The sequence below is a fragment of the Bos taurus genome, chromosome 5 (assembly GCF_002263795.3).
Source record: "Bos taurus isolate L1 Dominette 01449 registration number 42190680 breed Hereford chromosome 5, ARS-UCD2.0, whole genome shotgun sequence".
Classification (NCBI taxonomy): Eukaryota; Metazoa; Chordata; class Mammalia; order Artiodactyla; family Bovidae; genus Bos; species Bos taurus.
Genome location: NC_037332.1, coordinates 1,198,687 through 1,218,414, shown reverse-complemented (window position 1 = coordinate 1,218,414; position 19,728 = coordinate 1,198,687). Strand labels below are relative to the sequence as shown.

Here is a 19,728-nt window from a genome sequence, read left to right as displayed (position 1 = left end):
CCCCATGGACTGTAGCCGACCAGGCTCCTCTGTCGGGGGAATCCTTCAGGCAAGAATACTGGAGTGGGTAGCCATTCCCTTCCAGGGGATCTTCCTGACCCAGGGATCGAACCAGGGTCTCCTTCATTGCGGGCAGATTCTTTGCCTTCTGAGCCACCAGGGAATCCCCTTCATTAAACCATTATTTAATGTAAAGATGAGTATACCAGATGCCCAGGTTTTCAACCTATACCCAGAAAAATGGAGCCAGAGAGTTTTTACATTACTGGATTCTGGCTCCCCAAATATAGCAGTGTGGGGGCCAGGTAACAAACCAGATCTCCTGGACTTTTTATTATTAATATATTTTTCCAGAATGTTTCAAAAAGGTTCTGTAAACAGGGAAGCAGAATCCTAGGGAAACACTTTGTGATTTTAGAAGAGGAAGTGTGAGTCGTATGCATTTCATGAGAATGTCATCTTAGGTTTAGACTGACGTTTGCTGTTTAGGAGCAAAGAACCATCAAACTGTTGAAAGTAAAATATCAACCCTCCTCTGCTGTCTTCCTCCTCCCCCCAACTGGATTATCCTATTTCAGAGAAAGGGACTAACAATGAAGTAATTAACATACATAGAAATTTTTACTTATCTCTAAAACTATTATTTGCTTTAACCAAATAGGTTCTCTTTAGAGAGAACCTAAGAAATCACTGTCAAAAATCAGTGATTACATGAAGCAAGACTGTTGCATACCAGTTCAGGCTAAAGAGCTAATATTATTTTAAAAATTACATATACCTCTAACTACATGATTGGTTCTTCAATTTCCATTAATCTGAATCAAAAGTCTCCTATAAAAATCCTGTTTATGACGAGACCAACTCCAGGAAATAAACATTTGTATTTTAAATGTCTGCATGAGGTGGGATATTGATGAGCTGCTAAGATGGCACAGATTTTGCCTGGAGGTGTAGCTGAATGTCACTGACGGCTTCAGAGTTAAGGGTGGGTACAGCTCCTGAGGCTGTTGGGACACCTTTCTCACCTGGGGAAGGTGAGCACCGCACCGGATGAAGGGCTCTCAGGTCTTCCTCAAAGTCAAGTAGGAAATCTTCAAGATCACGCTCATCTGCAGGAATGAGAAATTCTGGAATGATTAGTTCTGTCTGTCTTTAGAGGGACCAACTCCCAGGGAGGAGAGAGGCCTGGATTGCCCTGGAGACATGAAATGTCACAGAGGAAACTGAAGGGCAAACATCCCACTTCTCCCTGGGCTTTCTCTCAAGTCTATGATGTAGTTGCTTTGGGATGTTCCACTCAAGCTACTGTTTGACAACTATCCCGGCAGAACTGGGGACGAGGGATGGTAACCAACCCTGGGTTCCTTGTCATAATGTTGGAGCTCTCTCATTCTGTTCTTGTTCCCTGCAGCTCACTACGGCCCCGAATCGCTCTGACCTAAATTAGAGAGAGAGCGTGGGTCTGCATTCAGTGGAAGAACCACTTTATCCAATGTTCTAACACTCAGATGACTACAGTGCAGATGTTCTGAACTGTGTTCTCTGAATACAAGAGGGAGAATTAGTAAGTTTCCATCTTTCTGGGGTGTTCTGCTAAACAGAGGACAAATCACGTAACTGCTCGGTGCTTGGGTTAGCTACCCGTGAAACAGGAGTTTTTTTAATCTAACATGCTTTCCCCGAGACACTGATTTAATTGGTCTGGTGTGGGGTTCGGGCATCAGTGTTTTTAAAAAACTTTAGTGTGATTCCAATAGACAGCCCAGGATTGGGAATCACAGTCTCTGAAAATAAACTCCATGAAGAACCTCCTCTCTCTTGTTCATTGTGTGCCTCTAGGACCTAGAACAGTGCCTGGCACATTTTAGACATTCTAATTGTTTTTTTTTTTTTTTGAGGGGGAGAAGGGGTTGATGAATAAATATACTAGAAATTAGGGTGAACGAGGCAGGAAAAGCAAAAATGAAAGCAAGAACGAGAGCAAGACACACGCTATAGCGTGAAACAAAAAAGCCAAGGGCTGGAATACCTGCTCCTTAATCGGATACATGTGCAGGAAGCCAAGTCAACGAAATGTGCAGACAGAACAAAGCATACTTGCTTGGGAATCAACAAATCATTAACACCCAGAGGAAGAAAAGCCAGTCTGTTCAGACTCTGTGCAAACTTGCAAGGTTGGCAAGAAAAGGAAAGCACCCGCTTGTTACCACAGGTGTGGTTTGAGGTGCATTGTTGTCTAGTTAAGTCAGGTCTTACTTCAAGGAAAGCCAAGTGCTTTACAGACATTATCTCATTTCACTTTCCTGACAGATAGCCTTGTGGAGGGTAGGAGGTGAGAATGTTTTAGGATTAATTGGGTAAGAAGTTGGATTCCTAAGCTCTTCTGCTGAGATATGGAGGCACCTAAAATGTCTATATCCTCCGCTCTACTCGGGTTTAAGAATAAAAATATTTATCTTCTGGAGTAAAAAGCTCAGAAGCATGTTTGAAAAAGGTACCCACAGGGATGAGACCCTCTTAAAAGTTTATGAAAGTACTCATAATCAGTGTTAATATTTACCCCAGAGGATACTGTATGCTAAAAGGGATCTAACGATAAGCATGAAGAATTCACTTACAGAAAATATGACATTTCAGACTGAGTCCTAAAGGAGTTTTCTCTTTCTCTGAGACTCTTTAAAAAGTAGGATTGATTCTCAGCTTGCTGGGGTGATTATATGGAGGCTTGTCTGGAGTTCAGATGATATGTTTGATGACTTTTTCAGGCGCCTTTCTGACACAGATTTGTCAGTGACACAGCTGATCTTACCTTGAACTTGAAATACGCCAGCATCTTTTTTATGAAGGTCTTCTGCAGTGCTGTTGTCGCCTTTACTCCACGGGTTAGAAATTTCATAGACGTTCTCACACACTCCAAATGCACAGCACTGGTATGCATAGGGCATCTCTATAACCCTTGGAATGAACAAAACCAAACAAAAACACACACTGAAAGAAACAGATTGCCAGATATAGTGCTCTTCTTTCACTTAATACTTCTGCCTGTGGGTTTTAGCCTTAATAAATAGTCTAAATTATTAACTATGTGCATAAAGATGTTGGTTCCAGTGCTATTCATAATAACAATGGAGTTAGAAATTATTGTCATGAAATGTTGATAGTTACTGAGGTTCAATGGATATATTATTTTCTCTACTTTTGTGCTTGAAAATTTCCATAATAAAAACATGAAAAAAAAAAAAAGGATCACTGGGGAAATTGTAGCACTGTTAAGTAGTATTTATAGTATCATATAGTGTTAAGTGACAAAAATGTGATATAAATTTGTATACGTACTGTGGTCTAACAATTAAAAATACATTGGAAACCAAATCTGGAAGGAAATAGCAAAATGTTTTTAGAGGTATTTATAGACTTTTTTCCTTTCTTTTATTTATAAACTCTGTTTTGGGGTTTTAAAATTATATGAAAAGTACTATGGTTTAATATACACAGAGAATATACATGTATATTCTCTCTATATATTATATATATTCCCTTGGTGGCTCAGTGGTAAACAATATAAAATTTTTCAAGGGACTTCTTTATTGATAATAAGTGTGACAGGTTTTAAAGAGCATTACTTCTTCAAACAAATATTAATTTAATAGATTTTATGAGAACATATACATAAGCAAAATGAATTTTTAAATGTCAACAGGAGTACAATTATGTTATAATGTTATTTAATTACATGTTCTAGTTTCTATCTCATGGATCAATGGTTTTCAAACTCTTTCTATGAACTCTATGTTCCAGGAGGCATCTTAGAGAAACAAAGGAAATGTGGTCAGGAAGACACATTCTCCTACTCCAGGGTTTGTCCTAACAATGCCCCAGGGGTGGGGGACATGAAGGCATGAAATGCAATTCAAAAGAGTCCCATAAATTTTGAAAACCACTATAACACGTCTATTATTTCACATGACCACAAATGTATCTTATTAGCTTTAATGACAAACTCACTTGAGTTCTGGAAAATTTTCAGATGATATCAAGCTCTGTAAAGCATGATTTCCTGTTAATTTTAAGTGAGTTAAACCATGTAACCCAGTTACAGGAATAGACGACAGGCGGTTGGACGAGAGGTCCCTGCAAAACATCAAACAACAATTGGCTTTTAGTCTGTGTTAGCATATAACGATTACATTAAAAAAGCAACCTCAAGATTATTAAACTGCTCCATAAAACCTCTAAGCAGGGTCCTTACTCTTAATGGTAAAAGGAACCATTTTGGTTTTAGCTCCTGACAACTTTTCTATCTGCAATCAGAATTGCAGAAAGAAAAATGTTTTAATCATATCCAAATTGTAATTTCTACATTCAGCTTGATTTTGGCAGATGCGACGTGCTGCGTGCTAAGTCCTGACCGACACTTTTGTGATGCTATGGACTGTAGCCTGCCAGGCTCCCCTGTCCATGGGATTCTCCAGGCAAGGATACTGGAGTGGCTGCCATGCCTCAATTTTGCCGGGGGGCGGGGTGGGGTGCGGTGGGGGGGACATCTAAAATCTAGTGGGAGGCGCTACATCTAATTTGAAAACATCGTTTGCGTTTTATTTTCTTCCTCCTCTCTTTAACTTCTGTCTGACCCAATTCCTTCTTTCTCTCTGAGACGGGAGTGGAGAAGAGGAAGAAGCAAGGGAGGATAAAAATGGACAGGAAGATTTTCTGTTAGTATGGCAAACTGTGAAATGAAAGCCCTTTAGAAATGAACTGATGTCTTATTCCATTCCACCTGATAGCTTGCAAAAATGGAAAATTTCACCTCAATAACCAGAACCAGCTGTCACCCAGATCTTCAATTATAAGGATCCACATGGCCTTGGAGGGGCAGGGAGCAGGATTGCTCCTTTCTAGTTTGATCCAACTCTAGTGTGGAGGACACTGAGGACTCAGCATTCTGTGCCCAGGCTTTTCCAGCAAAACCAACATTCATTTTTGATTAATCAGATACTGCCCAATTATCAAAAAACATGCCATAAACAAGTCATGAAATACTCACAGCTTTCTTAGAGATGGCAAGGTGGAAAATGCATTAGGGTCAATAATTGCAATTTTGTTCCAAGCTAAATTCCTATTAAAAAAAAAAAAAAAGGCAAGTGAGAAGATTATATAAAAGAAGACCTTGTGAAGTTTTACCATATATATTCATTCTTCTAACAAAATTTAACTTCCATTCAGGACATGGACAATTAACTTTATCAAATCATCCTTCAGATGCATGTATGGATAGTATAAAATGATTAAAGAGAGAATTTGAAAGCAACCTTGTTTATTAAATCAATCCAGGAAAATCACTCAGATGGATATTTTAGTTTTTATTCTTTTCTTGATAAAAAGTTGACTTTAACATGGTTGTAAAATTTTATTAAGGCATTTCTAAGATGAGTGGGGGTTGGGGAGTTGGGAGAGACAGGAACTTCTGAAGCTCTTCTGATGGGCAAGTAAATTTTAAGTTATAAAATGTTCCCAGATACATAATGAAACCCAAAAAGAATTTGTGTATATTGTCCAGCATGTCAGACCTTAAGAGAAACAGAGATACTTTCAAAAACATTCCCAGTAAAGAGAATGGACATTTAAATTCTTAACTGGGAAATGAAGAAAAAAGGGGCTAATATATGTTAGAAGTATAATTCTTTGATAACAAAGCCTATAATTTATTGAGAAATTCACTGGCCCCTCTCCTCCACACCTATGTGTAACAACATGTAGGTAATTTACAAGAATAAGAACTTCCACATTTTTAAAAAAGAGCAAGGAACTTAAAATTTGTATTTTTAAAATTCATGACTCAAAAGGGGAGCTAAAGCGTAGGCATTTGAGGAAACTGAAAATGACCACTGTCAACTTTTCTCTAATGCAAGGTAATTTATTCATGGTGTCGGGCCCCTAAATTACCTAGGATAAATGGTATTCACAGAACATTTACATTCTTGTTTGAAAGTCCCCCCTAAGCTGGGGGAAACTGGAAAGCTTTTTTTTTTAATTGGAGGATAATTGGTTTACAATATTGCGTTAGCTTCTGCCATACATCAACATGAATCAGCCACAGGTAAGCATGTGTTCCCTTCCTCTTGAACCCTCCTCCCACCTCCCACCCTACCCCACACCTCTAGGGTGTCACAGAGCTCTGCTTTACACTCCCTACATCATACAGTAAATTCCCACTGGCTACCTATTTTACATATGCTAATGTATATGTTTCAATGTTACTCTTTCAAATTGTCCCCCATCTCCTTCCCTCACTGTGTCCATATGTCTGTTCTCTATGTCCGCATCTCCATTGCTGCCTTGCAGACAGGTACATCAGACCTGTCTTTTTAAATTCCATATATGTGAATCAATATACAATATTTGCTTTTCTTTCTGACTTACTTCATTCTGTATAATAGGCTCTAGGTTCATCCACCTCATTCAGTTCAGTCCAGTCATTCAGTTGTGTCTGACTCTTTGCAACCCCATGGACTGCAGCACACCAGGCCTCCCTGTCCATCACCAACTCTCGGAGCTTGCTCAAACTGATGCCCATCGAGTCGGTGATGCCATCCAACCATCTCATCTTCTGTTGTCCCCTTCTCCTCTCGGTTCAGCCTTTCCCAGCATCAGGATCTTTTCCAGTGAGTCAGTTCTTCACATCAGGTGGCCAAAGTACCAGAGCTTCAGCTTCAGCATCAGTCCTTCCAATGAATATTCAGGACTGATTTCCTTTAGGATGGAAAGCTTGGGTCTCCTTGCAGTCCAAGGGACTCTCAAGAGTCTTCTCCAACACCACAGTTCAAAAGCATCAATTCCTCAGTGCTCAGCTTTCTTTATAATCCAATTCTCACATCCATACATGACTACTGGAAAAACCATAGCCTTGACTAGAGGGACCTTTGTTGGCAAAGTAATGTCTCTGCTTTTTAATATGCTGTCTAGGTTGGTCATAGCTTTTCTTCCAAGGAGCAAACATCTTTTAATCTCATGGCTGCAGTCACCATCTGCAGTGATTTTGGAGCCCCCCAAAATAAAGTCTCTCACTGTTTTCCATTGTTTCCCCATCTATTTGGCATGAAGTGATGGGACCGGATGCCATGATCTTAGTTTTTGAACGTTGAGTTTTAAGCCAACTTTTTCACTCTCCTCTTTCACTTTCATCAAGAGGCTTTTTAGTTCTTCCTCGCTTTCTACCATAAGGGTGGTGTCATCTGCATATCTGAGGTTATTGATATTTCTCCCGGCAATCTTGCTTCCAGCTTGTGCTTCTTCCAGCCAAGCGTTTCTCATGATGTACTCTGCATAGAAGTTAAATAAGCAGGGTGACAATATACAGCCTTGACGTACTCCTTTTCCTATTTGGAACCAGTCTGTTGTTCCATGTCCAGTTCTAACTGTTGCTTCTTGATCTGCATACAGATTTCTCAGGAGGCATGTCAGGTGGTATTCCCATCTCTTGAAGAATTTTCCACAGTTTGCTGTGATTCACAGTCAATGAAGCAGAAGTAGATGTTTTTTTCTGGAACTCTCTTGCTTTTTTGATGATCCAACAGATGTTGGCAATTTGATCTCTGGTTCCTCTGCCTTTTCTAAATCCAGCTTGAACATCCGAAAGTTCATGGTTTACACACTGAAATCGGGCTTGGAGAATTTTGAGCATTACTTTGCTAGTATGTGAGATGAGTGCAATTGTGCGGTAGTTTGAGCATCCTTTGGCATTGCCTTTCTTTGGGATTGGAATGAAAACTGCCCTTTTCCAGTCCTGTGGCCACTGCTGAGTTTTCCAAACTTGCTGGCATATTGAGTGCAGCACTTTTATACTCAGAGGACAGTAATTCCATTCCTAGTCATGAACCTGTGCACCCAACGGGTTGCACAGGTTGCACAGGAGGTTTCCTGTTGGGAATCCTCCCAACAGGCCCAGGGGAGCCAGTTCTCCTCTCTTGCCCTGATCTCTCAGGTTGCACCTTCAAGGCTCCCTGAGGTTCTCTGTTGGATTCCCAGTGGAAGTCCCTGGAGGACAGCAGTCGGGGTCTCCTTGTGGTCTGCTCCTCGATTTTGGAATCTTGGCACAGCTGTGCACTTTCTCAACCATGGCACCCCCTGTCTGTGCCTCAGGGCTTCCTGGGTTTTGGAAACACATTTCATTCCTCCCTGTCTCTTCAGCCCCCGTCTCCATCATGCTGCTGGTTTCTACACGCGCGTCCCTTGCTTGCCAATACCTGTGTAGGTGTCCCTCCATTTGGGCCATCAGGGTGTTTGATTCTGTGAGAACTGACTCTGATTCCTGTGAGAACTCTCACTTACATAACCCTAAAAGCATATGTGCTTGTTCTAGTAATGATGACAGCAACAGCAACACTGCTGCATATTTACTATGTGCCAGGTATGGTCACCAGCTTCTTTACACATAAAATCTCATAACCCTCAACACAACTTGATAAAGTAAGTATTATCATTAGCTCCGTTTTACTGGTGAGAACTAAAACACAGAGTATTAAGTGACTTGCTCCAAGTCACAGAGTACTCAGCAGCTGAGATTCAAATCTAAGTAAACTGGCTCCAGAGTCCCCAGTATTTGGCACAGAACTTGTTTGGAATCCTTAAACTATTGGGTTGGCCAAAATGTTTGTTCGGGTTTTTCTATCAGTTCAGTTCAGTCGCTCAGTCATGTCCGACTCTTTGTGACCCCATGAATTGCAGCATGCCAGGCCTCCCTGTCCACCACCAGCTACCGGAATTTACTCAAACTCATGTGCATCGAGTCGATGATGTCATCCAGCCATCTCATCCTTTGTCGTCCCCTTATCCTCCTGCTCCTAATCCCTCCCAGCATCAGGGTCTTTTCCAATGAGTCAACTCTTTGCATGAGGTGGCCAAAGTATTGGGGTTTCAGCTTTAGCATCAGTCCTTCCAATGAACATCCAGGACTGATCTCCTTTAGAAGGGACTCCTTTAGGTTGGATCTCCTTGCAGTCCAAGGGATTCTCAAGAGTCTTCTCCAACACCACAGTTCAAAAGCATCAATTCTTTAGCACTCAGCTTTCTTCACAGTCCAACTCTCACATCCATACATGACCACTGGAAAAACCTTGGCCTTGACTAGACAGACCTTTGTTGGCAAAGTAATGTCTCTGCTTTTGAATATGCTATCTAGGTTGGTCACAACTTTCCTTCCAAGGAGTAAGCATCTTTTAATTTCATGGCTGCAATCAGTATCTGCAGTGATTTTGGAGCCCCCCAAAATAAAGTCTGACACTGTTTCCACTGTTTCCCCATCTATTTGCCACGAAGTGATGGGACCAGATGCCATGATCTTAGTTTTCTGAATAAATAATGAGAGAAACCACTGCACTAGACCATGCGGATAAGAAAATGAAAAAAATCCTTGTCATTTTCAGGTCAGGCATGGTCTATCTGATGGCAGTGCGGAGCGCGGAGTCCTGTTGCAGAGAATGTGCAAAGCACATCAGAGAGGAGCGGGTTCAAAGACAGGGGAGCTTGTGCTTATGGGACAGACAAGGGCACGTTGAGGGTGGGGAGGAATGGAATGGGTGACAGGGCCAGGAGAAACAGTGGCCCATGTGTCAGGTCCTGGGAGCTGATGGGTGAGAGCTGAAGGTATTCCAGTGGTTGGGATCAGGTTCTGAAGGGTGGTGCTGGGAAGCTTGGTTTTGGTATTAAAGACAGTAGGGGAATAACAGAAGATTGTTGAGGCAGGGAAGTGACATGAGTCAATTTCTGCTTAAGAAATATTTTCTTTGGAAAATGAGATGAATGGGTAGAGACTGATGGTAGAGAAGCTGGTTAGGAGGGTGAGGACGGTGACCCAGGAGAGTGAATCCATGGGTCTTTGGTGAAGAATATTTAAGTTCTATGCTTTTAGCAAATTTCAATTATGCAATACAGTGTTATCAAATATCTCTTTGTTATTTAGTCACTAAGTCTTATCTGACTCTTTTTTGATGCCATGGACTGTAGCCCGCCAGGCTCCTCTGTCCATAGGATTTTCCAGGCAAGAATACAGGAGTGGGTTGCCATTTCCTTTTCCAATTATTAAAACTATCAACTAAAAAAAAAGTTCTTTTTTTAAAAAAACTAACTTTTGGAAACAGCCAGAACTCCAACCTGGTGAATAAGGTGGGTAATAAAAGTAGGTAATGCACTTTTTTGTTTGACATTTATTTTAAAAAGTAAAAGAAATTCATTAGATGATTTTAGACCAAAAGTAAGGAAAGGGCAACACAATTAAATTCAGAGCAAGATGGTTTTCAAATTAAATTCTGGGGAGAAAGTGATTCTTAAAGGTGAATTTAAAATGTTTTGAGGAATGGTATTATTTTATGGGGGTATGGTCGCTTCAGTTCAGTTCAGTTCAGTTGCTCAGTCATGTCTGACTCTTTGGGATCCCATGAACTGTAGCACGCCAGACTTCCTTGTCCATCACTAACTCCCGGAGTTTACTCAAACTCATGTCCATAGAGTTGGTGAAGCCATCCAACCATTTCTCATCCTCTGTCTTCCCCTTCTCCTCCTGCCTTCAATCTTTCCCAGCATAAGGGTCTTTTCTAATGAGTCGGTTCTTCGCATCAGGTGGCCAAAGTACTGGAGTTTCAGCTTCAGCATCAGTCCTTCCAATGAATATTCAGGACTGATTTCCTTTAGGATGGACTAGATGGATCTCCTTGCTGTCCAAGGGACTCTCAAGAGTCTTCTCCAAAACCACAGTTCAAAAGCATCAATTCTTTGGCACTCAGCTTTATAGTCCAGCTCTCGAATTCATACATGACTACTGGAAAAACTATAGGTTTGTCTAGACAGACCTTTGTTGGCAAAGTAATGTTTCTGCTTTTTAATATGCTGTCTAGGTTGGTCATAGCTTTTCTTCCAAGGAGCAAACATCTTTTAATCTCATGGCTGCAGTCACCATCTGCAGTGATTTTGGAGCCCCAAAAATAAAGTCTCTCAGTGTTTTCCATTGTTTCCCCATCTATTTGGCATGAAGTGATGGGACTGGATGCCATGATCTTAGATTTTGAACGTTGAGTTTTAAGCCAACTTTTTCACTCTCCTCTTTCACTTTCATCAAGAGGCTCTTTAGTTCTTCCTCGCTTTCTGCCATAGGGTGGTTGCAGATGACTCTGCATATCTGAGGTTATTGATATATCTTCTGGCAATTTTGATTTCATCTTGTGCTTCATCCAGCATTTCTCATGATGTACTCTGCATATAAATAAGCATGGTGACAATACACAGCCTTGATATACTTCTTTCCCTATTTGGAACCAGTCTGTTGTTCCATGTCCATTTCTAACTGTTGCTTCTTGACCTGCTTACAGACTTCTCAGGAGGCAGGTAAGGGGGTCTGGTAATCCCATCTCTTTAAGAATTTTCCACAGTTTATTGTGATCCACACAGTCAAGGGCTTTGGCATAGTCAATAAAGCAGAAATAGATGTTTTTCTGAAACTCTCTTGCTTTTTTGATGATCCAGCAGATGTTGGCAATTTGATCTCTAGTTCCTCTGCCTTTTCTAAATCCAGCTTGAACATCTGGAAGTTCACAGTTCATGTACTATTGAAGCCTGGCTTGCAGAATTTTGAGCATTACTTTGCTAGTGTGTGAGATGAGTGCAATTGTGCAGTAGTTTGAACATTCTTTGGCATTGCCTTTCTTTGGGATTGGATGAAAACTGACCTTTTCCAGTCTTGTGGCCACTGCTGAGTTTTCCAAATTTGCTGGCATATTGAGTGCAGCACCTTCACAGCATCATCTTTTAGGATTTGAAAATAGCTGAACTGGAATTCCATCACCTCCACTAGCTTTGTTTGTAGTGATGCTTCCTAAGGCCCACTTGACTTCGCATTCCAGGATGTCTGTCTCTAGGTAAGTGATCACCTAGATGGTCTCTTAAATGTTAAGAAAAACTTTAGGAAAGAAAAGGTTTATGTCCTGCAGTTAAAACATTACATACTGCCATCATTCATCAAAATGACATTGAAATCCAGTTTCGGGATGGAAAAATTTAAACTTTTTTTAACTGCCTCACACACATAAAAAAATCTATTACTAAGTTTTTTTTTTTTTTTTTAAACCTATAGTTAATATATGGTCTTTTCAATCATAGAATGGAATTTAATATTTACAAATCTTAGTCATCTGAGCAACAGAAGCATTTTCTAGGACAGTTGTGCTCAAACCCTTGTGTACTTGTTAAAATGTAGATTCCCAGGCCCCACTCCAGAGGGTCTAACTCTTGAGGCAGGTGAGAGCCTGGACTCTGAATTTTTTTACAGTCATCTCCAGGTGACTCGTATGCCCTCAGAGAGACTTGCACTGAAAAACTGTTTGACCAGGAAAGAAAAACAGGCAGGAAGAACTGTGTGGTTACCCTGTTTTTGCATGCCAAATGATCTCTGCCAGTTCCTGGATGAGAATAGAATCACATTTTGCAGGCTATTTTATAGCTTGGCCTCCTTCCTCTTTATCTAAGTCTCATGTCTGCTGACCGGCAAAGAGCTGACTGCAAATTTACTACTTTTGAACTTGTTCCTAGAAATGATCATAAGCAAAATATTTGCCTTCTTATGGCAGATACACGTACAAAGGCCCAACAGTATATGCATACATTGAAAAGGAACTCTTAGAGGAAGACCCAAAGAGAGAAATACTGCTCTATGATGGGGAAAGTTCTGGGAGGCGGTACTCACAGAGATCGGAGGCTGAACAACTGCTGGAAAGTGTCAGCTTGAATTTCATAGATTTCATTATGTCGCAGGTCTCTGAAATGACAGGTTCCAGAGATTGACTTCAGAGTCATCGGTTTCAAAGATAAGTCTTCAGAGAAATTTTACAAGTGATTACCTTCCCTCAATCAAGGAACACGCGAACTACGACTGCCAAGTGACACTGAAAAAAATTTCTTTTTGTTTTAAAAAGAACGGGACAATTTATACACTTAAATAAGTATTGCCTCTCTTTCAAACAAATACTTATTATTCCTTTGGGTGAGCATGCTCAGTTGCTTCAGTCGTGTCTGACTCTGTGAGACTCTAGACTGCAGCCCACCAGGCTCCTCTGTCCATGGAATTCTCCAGGCAAGAATACTGGAGTGGCTTGCCACGATCAAACCCGAGTGTCCTGTATTGCAGGTGGATTCTTTACTACTGAGCCTAGAGCTACATTCCCAATGCAGCATCGTTCAAACAATTTGAGGATGCCTTTCCAGGTTCTGCCTTCTGAGCCTTTCTTATATTCTTTGAGGGTCTTCAGGAGGGTCAAATGTTTATCTTCCAAAGATGGCTTTTTCCCCTCCCTTAATTGCCCAAAGGCATTCAGAGAAAAATTAAGTGGCAAAGGGTAGATGGTTAATATTGTTTTGATCAAAACCAAAGCATGACTCAAAAAGGCTGATGTCTAATGCAGGAGGCAATTTTAAGAGAGGAATTCTAAAATATTTTATGCAGAAGTAGCATCCGTAGCACCTGAAATAAGACAAATATGGAATCTCCTCTGAAGGTGATTATCGTGAAGCAAACATACAAATAAACTCAAGTTTCTCAGTTTTCAAAATTAATGCCATACATATGAGTTTCACTTGTGTTCAGGAAAAAAAAGATATTAATGCCACTCATTGAAGGTATAAGTTTAGAAAAAATCCAGAGCTTAAACAAACCCAGTTCATTACTATACCAGGTTAGAGAGAAAAAACTATAATAAATGCTTTACTTATAGTGTAATGTATGGTAAAATAATATTATCTATGTTTCCCAACTTTACAGCCATCCTATGCAGTCATGTGTGTAAGAAGGACAAGCTTCACGTGTCTCCCCAGTGAACCACAGGGTAAGCAAACCAACGACCCCTGGAAATGTGAGTTTTGGCTCTTGGTTTTCACTTGGTGACTTAGAGACTCTTACAGACATACATTTTCTGAAGCTTTTGGCAGACTGAAAAACTGGGTAAATCTTCTAGCAGGTTGTAAGAAAGGTCTCTGAAAAACAGAAGGTACAAAAGGGAAAAATCTGTTACATATTAGTCGTCAGGAAATATGCTTTTCTCTCCCTTTCCCTTCACGATGATCCAGCTCCCAAAGGCAGACTGAACGTTTCCCCAGCCCTGACATGGAGCAGGTAGTCATAGGCATTATTGGATTAAGCAGGAGATTCAGATGTCAACTGAAATGTAACTGTTATACTTGTTTAATTGATTTAAATAATTTACTTAATGAATTTATTTATATTTTGTTAGTGATGATCTACAATGTTCTAGCTATTATCTTACAGAAACGAGTACAAATTAAGTTAAATAATTGTGCCTCTGTTTCTAAGAGCTGCTATATCTCTACAGCTAAGAGAATGACTGTTGGTTCTTTTCTAATCAACGGAAAAAAAAAATCCCATCAACAATTCAAAACACAGCACTAACTTTGAAATCAATCATTACAAGGGGTGGGGGTGGGAAATCTAAGAAAGTCTTCAGCCAAAACTCAACAAATTACAGAATAACAAAAACATCTGGACATATTTATAGTATAATATAGCTAATCTAAAACAAGCCATGGTAATTTGCAGAAAGCTTAAAAAAAGAAAGCTAGTAGATAAAGTAACAGATAGATATTAAAAAAATCTTGTCTCATGTTTTAAAAGTTATCTGCTAATCAGCTAACTTATTTTCATGCCTGATTCTAAATCTTAAAACAAAATCACCACTTATGCAACTTAAAAAATCCATAGTGTTTTCTGAGAGTATTTTAAATTATTTTATTCTTGTAATTGATTACTTTATCTTATATTTATTGAATACATGGAATTTAAATAGAAGTACAGTTCAACTTACTACGCATGAATAATTCAGATAAAGCTGTGTGGAAACACAAATTTGTAGTTTACACTAGAAATTTAAAAGACCAAACCAGTGAAAAAAATACTCTGCATCTATACACAAATAACACTTGATTAACAATGCCGTGTGTATTTTTGAAAAGTAGTGAATGTGATAAAGTGGACACATACAAAAGCTGATAATAATTTGGTTCGCTCACCTCCACAGACTGCAAGGGGGCCAAGCCTTCCTGTGTAACTCTACATGAAGACACAGTAACTCTACATGAAGGCTTCTACATGAAGACACAGTGTCACCTCCTACCTACCTCCTACCTAATGATTTTCATGGCTAACATTGATCAAGCACTTCTTATATACAGACACCATGTCTACAGCTTGGCCTGAATTATTTTGTTTAATCCTAGTGGTCACCTTATGAGGGAAATATTGTGTTGATTCCCATACAAAGCAAAATGACTTGACTAAGATCACCAGCTACTCAGTGGGGAAAGCCATGCATAGCCAAGTTATTCCCATGGACGAGAAGTAACTTGGAAGCAAAATCACTCATGTACAGTGACACTGCCTCATTTAGCAGGTACTCAGTGGATGATCCAGCCACAGGAAGGGAGCACTCAGACCTGTACTTCCAGAACATAAAGCAGACTGGAGTAAAGGTCAAGACCTGTGGTTGTGCTCTCAACTTTAATTCTACTTGGTTGATGTGCTGAATGCAGCATTAATGTCTTTTTCAATTCTCTCCTTAAATGAAAAGATATGGGTTGTTATAAAGAACAAATTAATACTATAGATTGACATATTTTGAAAATAGTAAGATAGGGACTTCCTTGGTTGTTCAGTGGTTAAGACGCCACACTTCCAATAAAGGGGGCTTGAGTTCTATCCTTGGCCAGGAAATCCCACATGCCACATGGCCAAAAAAAGAAAAAATGGAAAGAGCAAACAAACAAAAAAACAAAAACCAAAATAACCCAAAAAGCAAAAAAGAAAATAGCAAGATACTGCCATTCATACAACTGCATTCTTTCAGGCCTTTCAAGGTTTCCACTTAAGGAAAGAATAATGTTGTAAAGGAAGTGAGAGAGATGACGGTTAAGTGCTAACACTTGGGCAAGCTGGGGAAGTGCTAACACATGGGCACGCTGACACTTACACCAGGTGCTGGTATAAGTGTTTGACTTGTAGTAACTTACTGAATCCTCATGATGATCCCCTGAAGGAAGTAGACTTTATAGATCTTTTATAGATTGGGAAATGGAGCCCTGGAAGGAATAAATAATTCGCTCAAGATACTGTGATTGCAGTGACAGAGAGGCCAGATTTGAACCAGAAAAACAGACCTCGGAGCCTTTGTTCTTAACCAGCTTGCCAGTCAGCCTCAGTGCAGGCAGCTCTAGACTCAGGCGCTTTACCATTCTGCGTGACCTTGTGGAGACAGATGCAATTTAAATACTGCCTCCCCACTTATCAGTTATAATGGGTGAAATCCTGGTCCTGGTGCTCAGCCAGCTTCCTCAAAACTGAGTATGTGTCCAGCCTGTCTTAGGTATGGCGGGCAGAATTCCAAGATGGCTGCTGAGATTTCCACCTACTGGTGTCTAGACGCTTTCTCCCAGTTATTCAGTCCCTGAAGAAAGTTCCCATTCTTCCACTTAACATTGTAGAGCTGCGTGTTGTTTGCTACTGGACAAAGCTTGTACTAGAATCACAGCTGCCACAGAAGTCTCCTTTCTGGGAACAGAGCCCTGCAAGGGACCCAGGGTGCTTTCATGACATCCCCTCAGTGCTGGAGGGGGTGTTAACAGGGCATGGAAGGAGGAGGCTGAAAAGTGGAAGGTCAAAACCAGGCTCTCCCAATTCCTATAAACTACGTTTTGTAAAATGTGGAAAGGGCAGAGAACAGAAGTCCCAAGGCAACAGAAATAACATACGCAAGTTGTTTACCTGTTAGATGAAACATTAGAACATGGCACCCACAACTATACTGGAAGAATGTTTGGTTGCCTTTATCAAGGTTTGTGTGGGTCTGATAATTTTATTTTGGCATCCGTATTGGGTTTCTGACCCATGATTTTTTCTTTCTTGCTTTGCAGAGGATTTAGAGGGAGGTGGGAATGAAGTTATATTGGCTTGTTCATATCCATTTTCTGAAAGGAAACGTGTGCCAGTTGAAACGCTGATGGGAGACTGTTTGGGACTTGGAAACCAGGGGTCCACTGGCATTATCGTTGTTTATTTGCTAAGTTGTATCTGACACTTTGTGACCCCATGGACTGTAGCCTGCCAGACTCCTCTGTCCATGGGATTTCCCAGGCAAGAATACTGGAAAGGGTTGCCATTTCCTTCTCCAGGGGATCTTCCTGACACGGGGATCAAAGCTGCGTCTCCTGCATTGGCTTTTTTTTTTAACCACTGAGCCACCTGGAACATTCCACTGCCGTTATTACTAGGGTCATATCCAAGAGCCACTTCCCTGGACCAAGGAGGCCTGACCTCCTGAAGACCCTCAAGGAAAGAACTTTCTCCTCTTTAAAGGATTACTGAAATAATGCCTGTCATTTCAGCCCTGTTTACATAATATTATTGCCTTACTGATACGCACAGCACTTGGAGATTAGGTAACTGATCACAGACAGTTTGAGGAAGAGATGAGATCTGTGCTCCAGTTAAAGTCCTGTTGAAACACAAACCAGACATCATTCTTGTATTCAGACATCATACAGGGACATATTTTGATTCATTGATGTTAAGACTAGTCAGGCTTGAAGGGCAGTGGAGATTCTGGGCAAAGTCAAGAGGCTACTCAGGTACTTACAGACTCTCCAGGCTCGCAGTTCCAGTTAAATCAGGAAATTCAGTTATTTGTGAGGCGCCATTCAAAGTCCTAGAAGGACGAGTACCTGAGTATTACTGGGAGAAAATTCTAGGAAGGGGTCATTTTTATGGCCATTTCAAAACCCTTGAAACGTTCATTTGGTCTTCACAGCAACCTTGCAAAGAGAAAATAATCAGCAAGAGAAATAAACACTTACAGTGTTCTTAGTTCAGGTAAATGTTGAAAAGCAGATCTCCCAACAAGCTGGATGGGGTTGTCATAGAAATGTCTGAAAAAATCCAAACACCAATGTCTTATCATAGAACTTGAATGACAAATGAATATTCCTTCCAAATTTCAACAAATAAAATTACATTATTTATGTAATTTTGATTATTTGACTTTAGGTAAACTTCAAAACTATTTCACTCACATTATGAGGCTTTTGGTAAGAAATCCATACTATTGAAAATTTCTGACAAGGCAGATTTGAATGTTAGCTACTGTGGAGAAAAGCAAGTGAACTGGCTGTTTTTTAGTCACTAAGTCGTGTCTGACTCTTTTGCCACCCCATGGACCATAGCCCACCAGTCACCACTGTCATGGGATTCCCTAGGCAAGAATATGGAGTGGGTTGCCATTCCTTCCTCCAGGGGGATCTTCCTGACCCAGGGAATGAACCCCGGTCTCCTACATTACAGGTGAAATCCTTACCAAGAGCCGCTTGGGAAGCCTGAACTCACTGTGTAACACTTAAGACTCTTCCTCTACCTCCAATATCTAGAATATCCATCGAGTGGCAAAATATTATTCAAGGTGCTGGCAGTTATATCATTAGCTAAGGAAGATGAAATTCTCTATATTTACATGAGGGTCAATATCCTCTGGTCAAATCTTACAGCATACATAAAGGATTCTTCAATTATATTTGAGAAGAAATTTGCTACTCTGGGTTTTGTAACATTAGATTTTTAAAATTTAATTATTGCTCTAAAAGTTAACACATTATTAGAACTGAAAAAATATTTTGTTTTATGGGTGTTTTCAATGTAATGATATTTGAACTGCCTGGTAACTGGGAATTGAAGAGAACCTGGGGGGCTGGTCAGGAGGGTTGGCTTGAGCCATGCAGAAAGCTGAGAATATCAGTGAAACAAGTAGGTGTCTAAGTTAAATAGACAACCCTGACTGTGTTTCATAGCAAGAGAATGACAACACGGATGCTGTGCTTCCAGGGGGATCACTCTGCTAGTGGTAGAGGCAGGGAGGTGAGTCTTAGACTGGTCAAAATCTAGAGGATTTAGAGGGGGGAAATGAAGTGGCAGAGGGGATAGAAAGAAGTTACGGATAGGATGGGGTCTACAGAGGTAGAAATTAGCCTGGGTAGCCAATGCAACAAGAAAAACAAAGAAATTGAGTCAGGGTGGGGAGTGTGGGCGGGAGTGGCAGTAGCAAGAGCTAGAAATAGAGGCAGAAGCAAGGAGAAAGGTGTTTCCTGGAGAAAACATTCATGGCCACCATGTAGCGGATAGGAGTGCTAATCAATATTGGGGGCTGTTAGTCCTCTTCATGGGTCATTACCATATCAAAAGAGTGATTAAGAAAACCAGTCCTGTGGCTTCAAGAAACAAAAGGCGCAAAGAAAGGCAATACAATCTGCCAACTTCCAGTATGTAAATAGTCTCTAATGAGAACTAATGTTTGTTGGCAATAAACTTTAACCCCCTTAGTTTGCCAACAGACTGTCAGAACATTTCAGAAATGATGAATGGTATGTTTTTTTCTCAGTTGTCAGGGCTAATTGGGATTCCAGCTCATTTGTGACAAATGCTACCCGGTTCCAGAAAGCCTCTCCGTCAAGTTGGCACAGGACAACGGATTATCTGCCAAGAAGTGCCCTTAAAGTCCTGTTCAGAAGTTATCCTTACTCCCCCTCCTCCATATTTCAGACCTCTCCCTCATGACCTCAGGCCAATACTATGCCCCAAACCTGCCAGTTGTCTTTGAATTAAGAGCCAGACTAATACTTACATATTTTCACCTTCCT

The 19,728-nt window shown here is 40.5% G+C and overlaps 1 protein-coding gene across 1 annotated transcript in view; it reads right to left on the bottom strand.

Annotated features, from left to right (window-relative positions):
- LGR5 (leucine rich repeat containing G protein-coupled receptor 5) overlaps window positions 1-19,728 on the bottom strand; it is a 125,235-nt gene that overhangs the window by 1,315 nt on the left and 104,192 nt on the right. The window contains exons 9-17 of the mRNA NM_001192520.3: window positions 17,899-17,970; window positions 17,682-17,750; window positions 17,469-17,540; window positions 13,948-14,013; window positions 12,731-12,802; window positions 5,045-5,116; window positions 4,006-4,131; window positions 2,810-2,955; window positions 1,026-1,109 (exon numbers count right to left, since the gene is read on the bottom strand). Of these exons, the coding sequence (NP_001179449.3) occupies window positions 1,026-1,109; window positions 2,810-2,955; window positions 4,006-4,131; window positions 5,045-5,116; window positions 12,731-12,802; window positions 13,948-14,013; window positions 17,469-17,540; window positions 17,682-17,750; window positions 17,899-17,970 (779 nt within the window). The remainder of the gene's footprint in view (window positions 1-1,025; window positions 1,110-2,809; window positions 2,956-4,005; window positions 4,132-5,044; window positions 5,117-12,730; window positions 12,803-13,947; window positions 14,014-17,468; window positions 17,541-17,681; window positions 17,751-17,898; window positions 17,971-19,728) is intronic.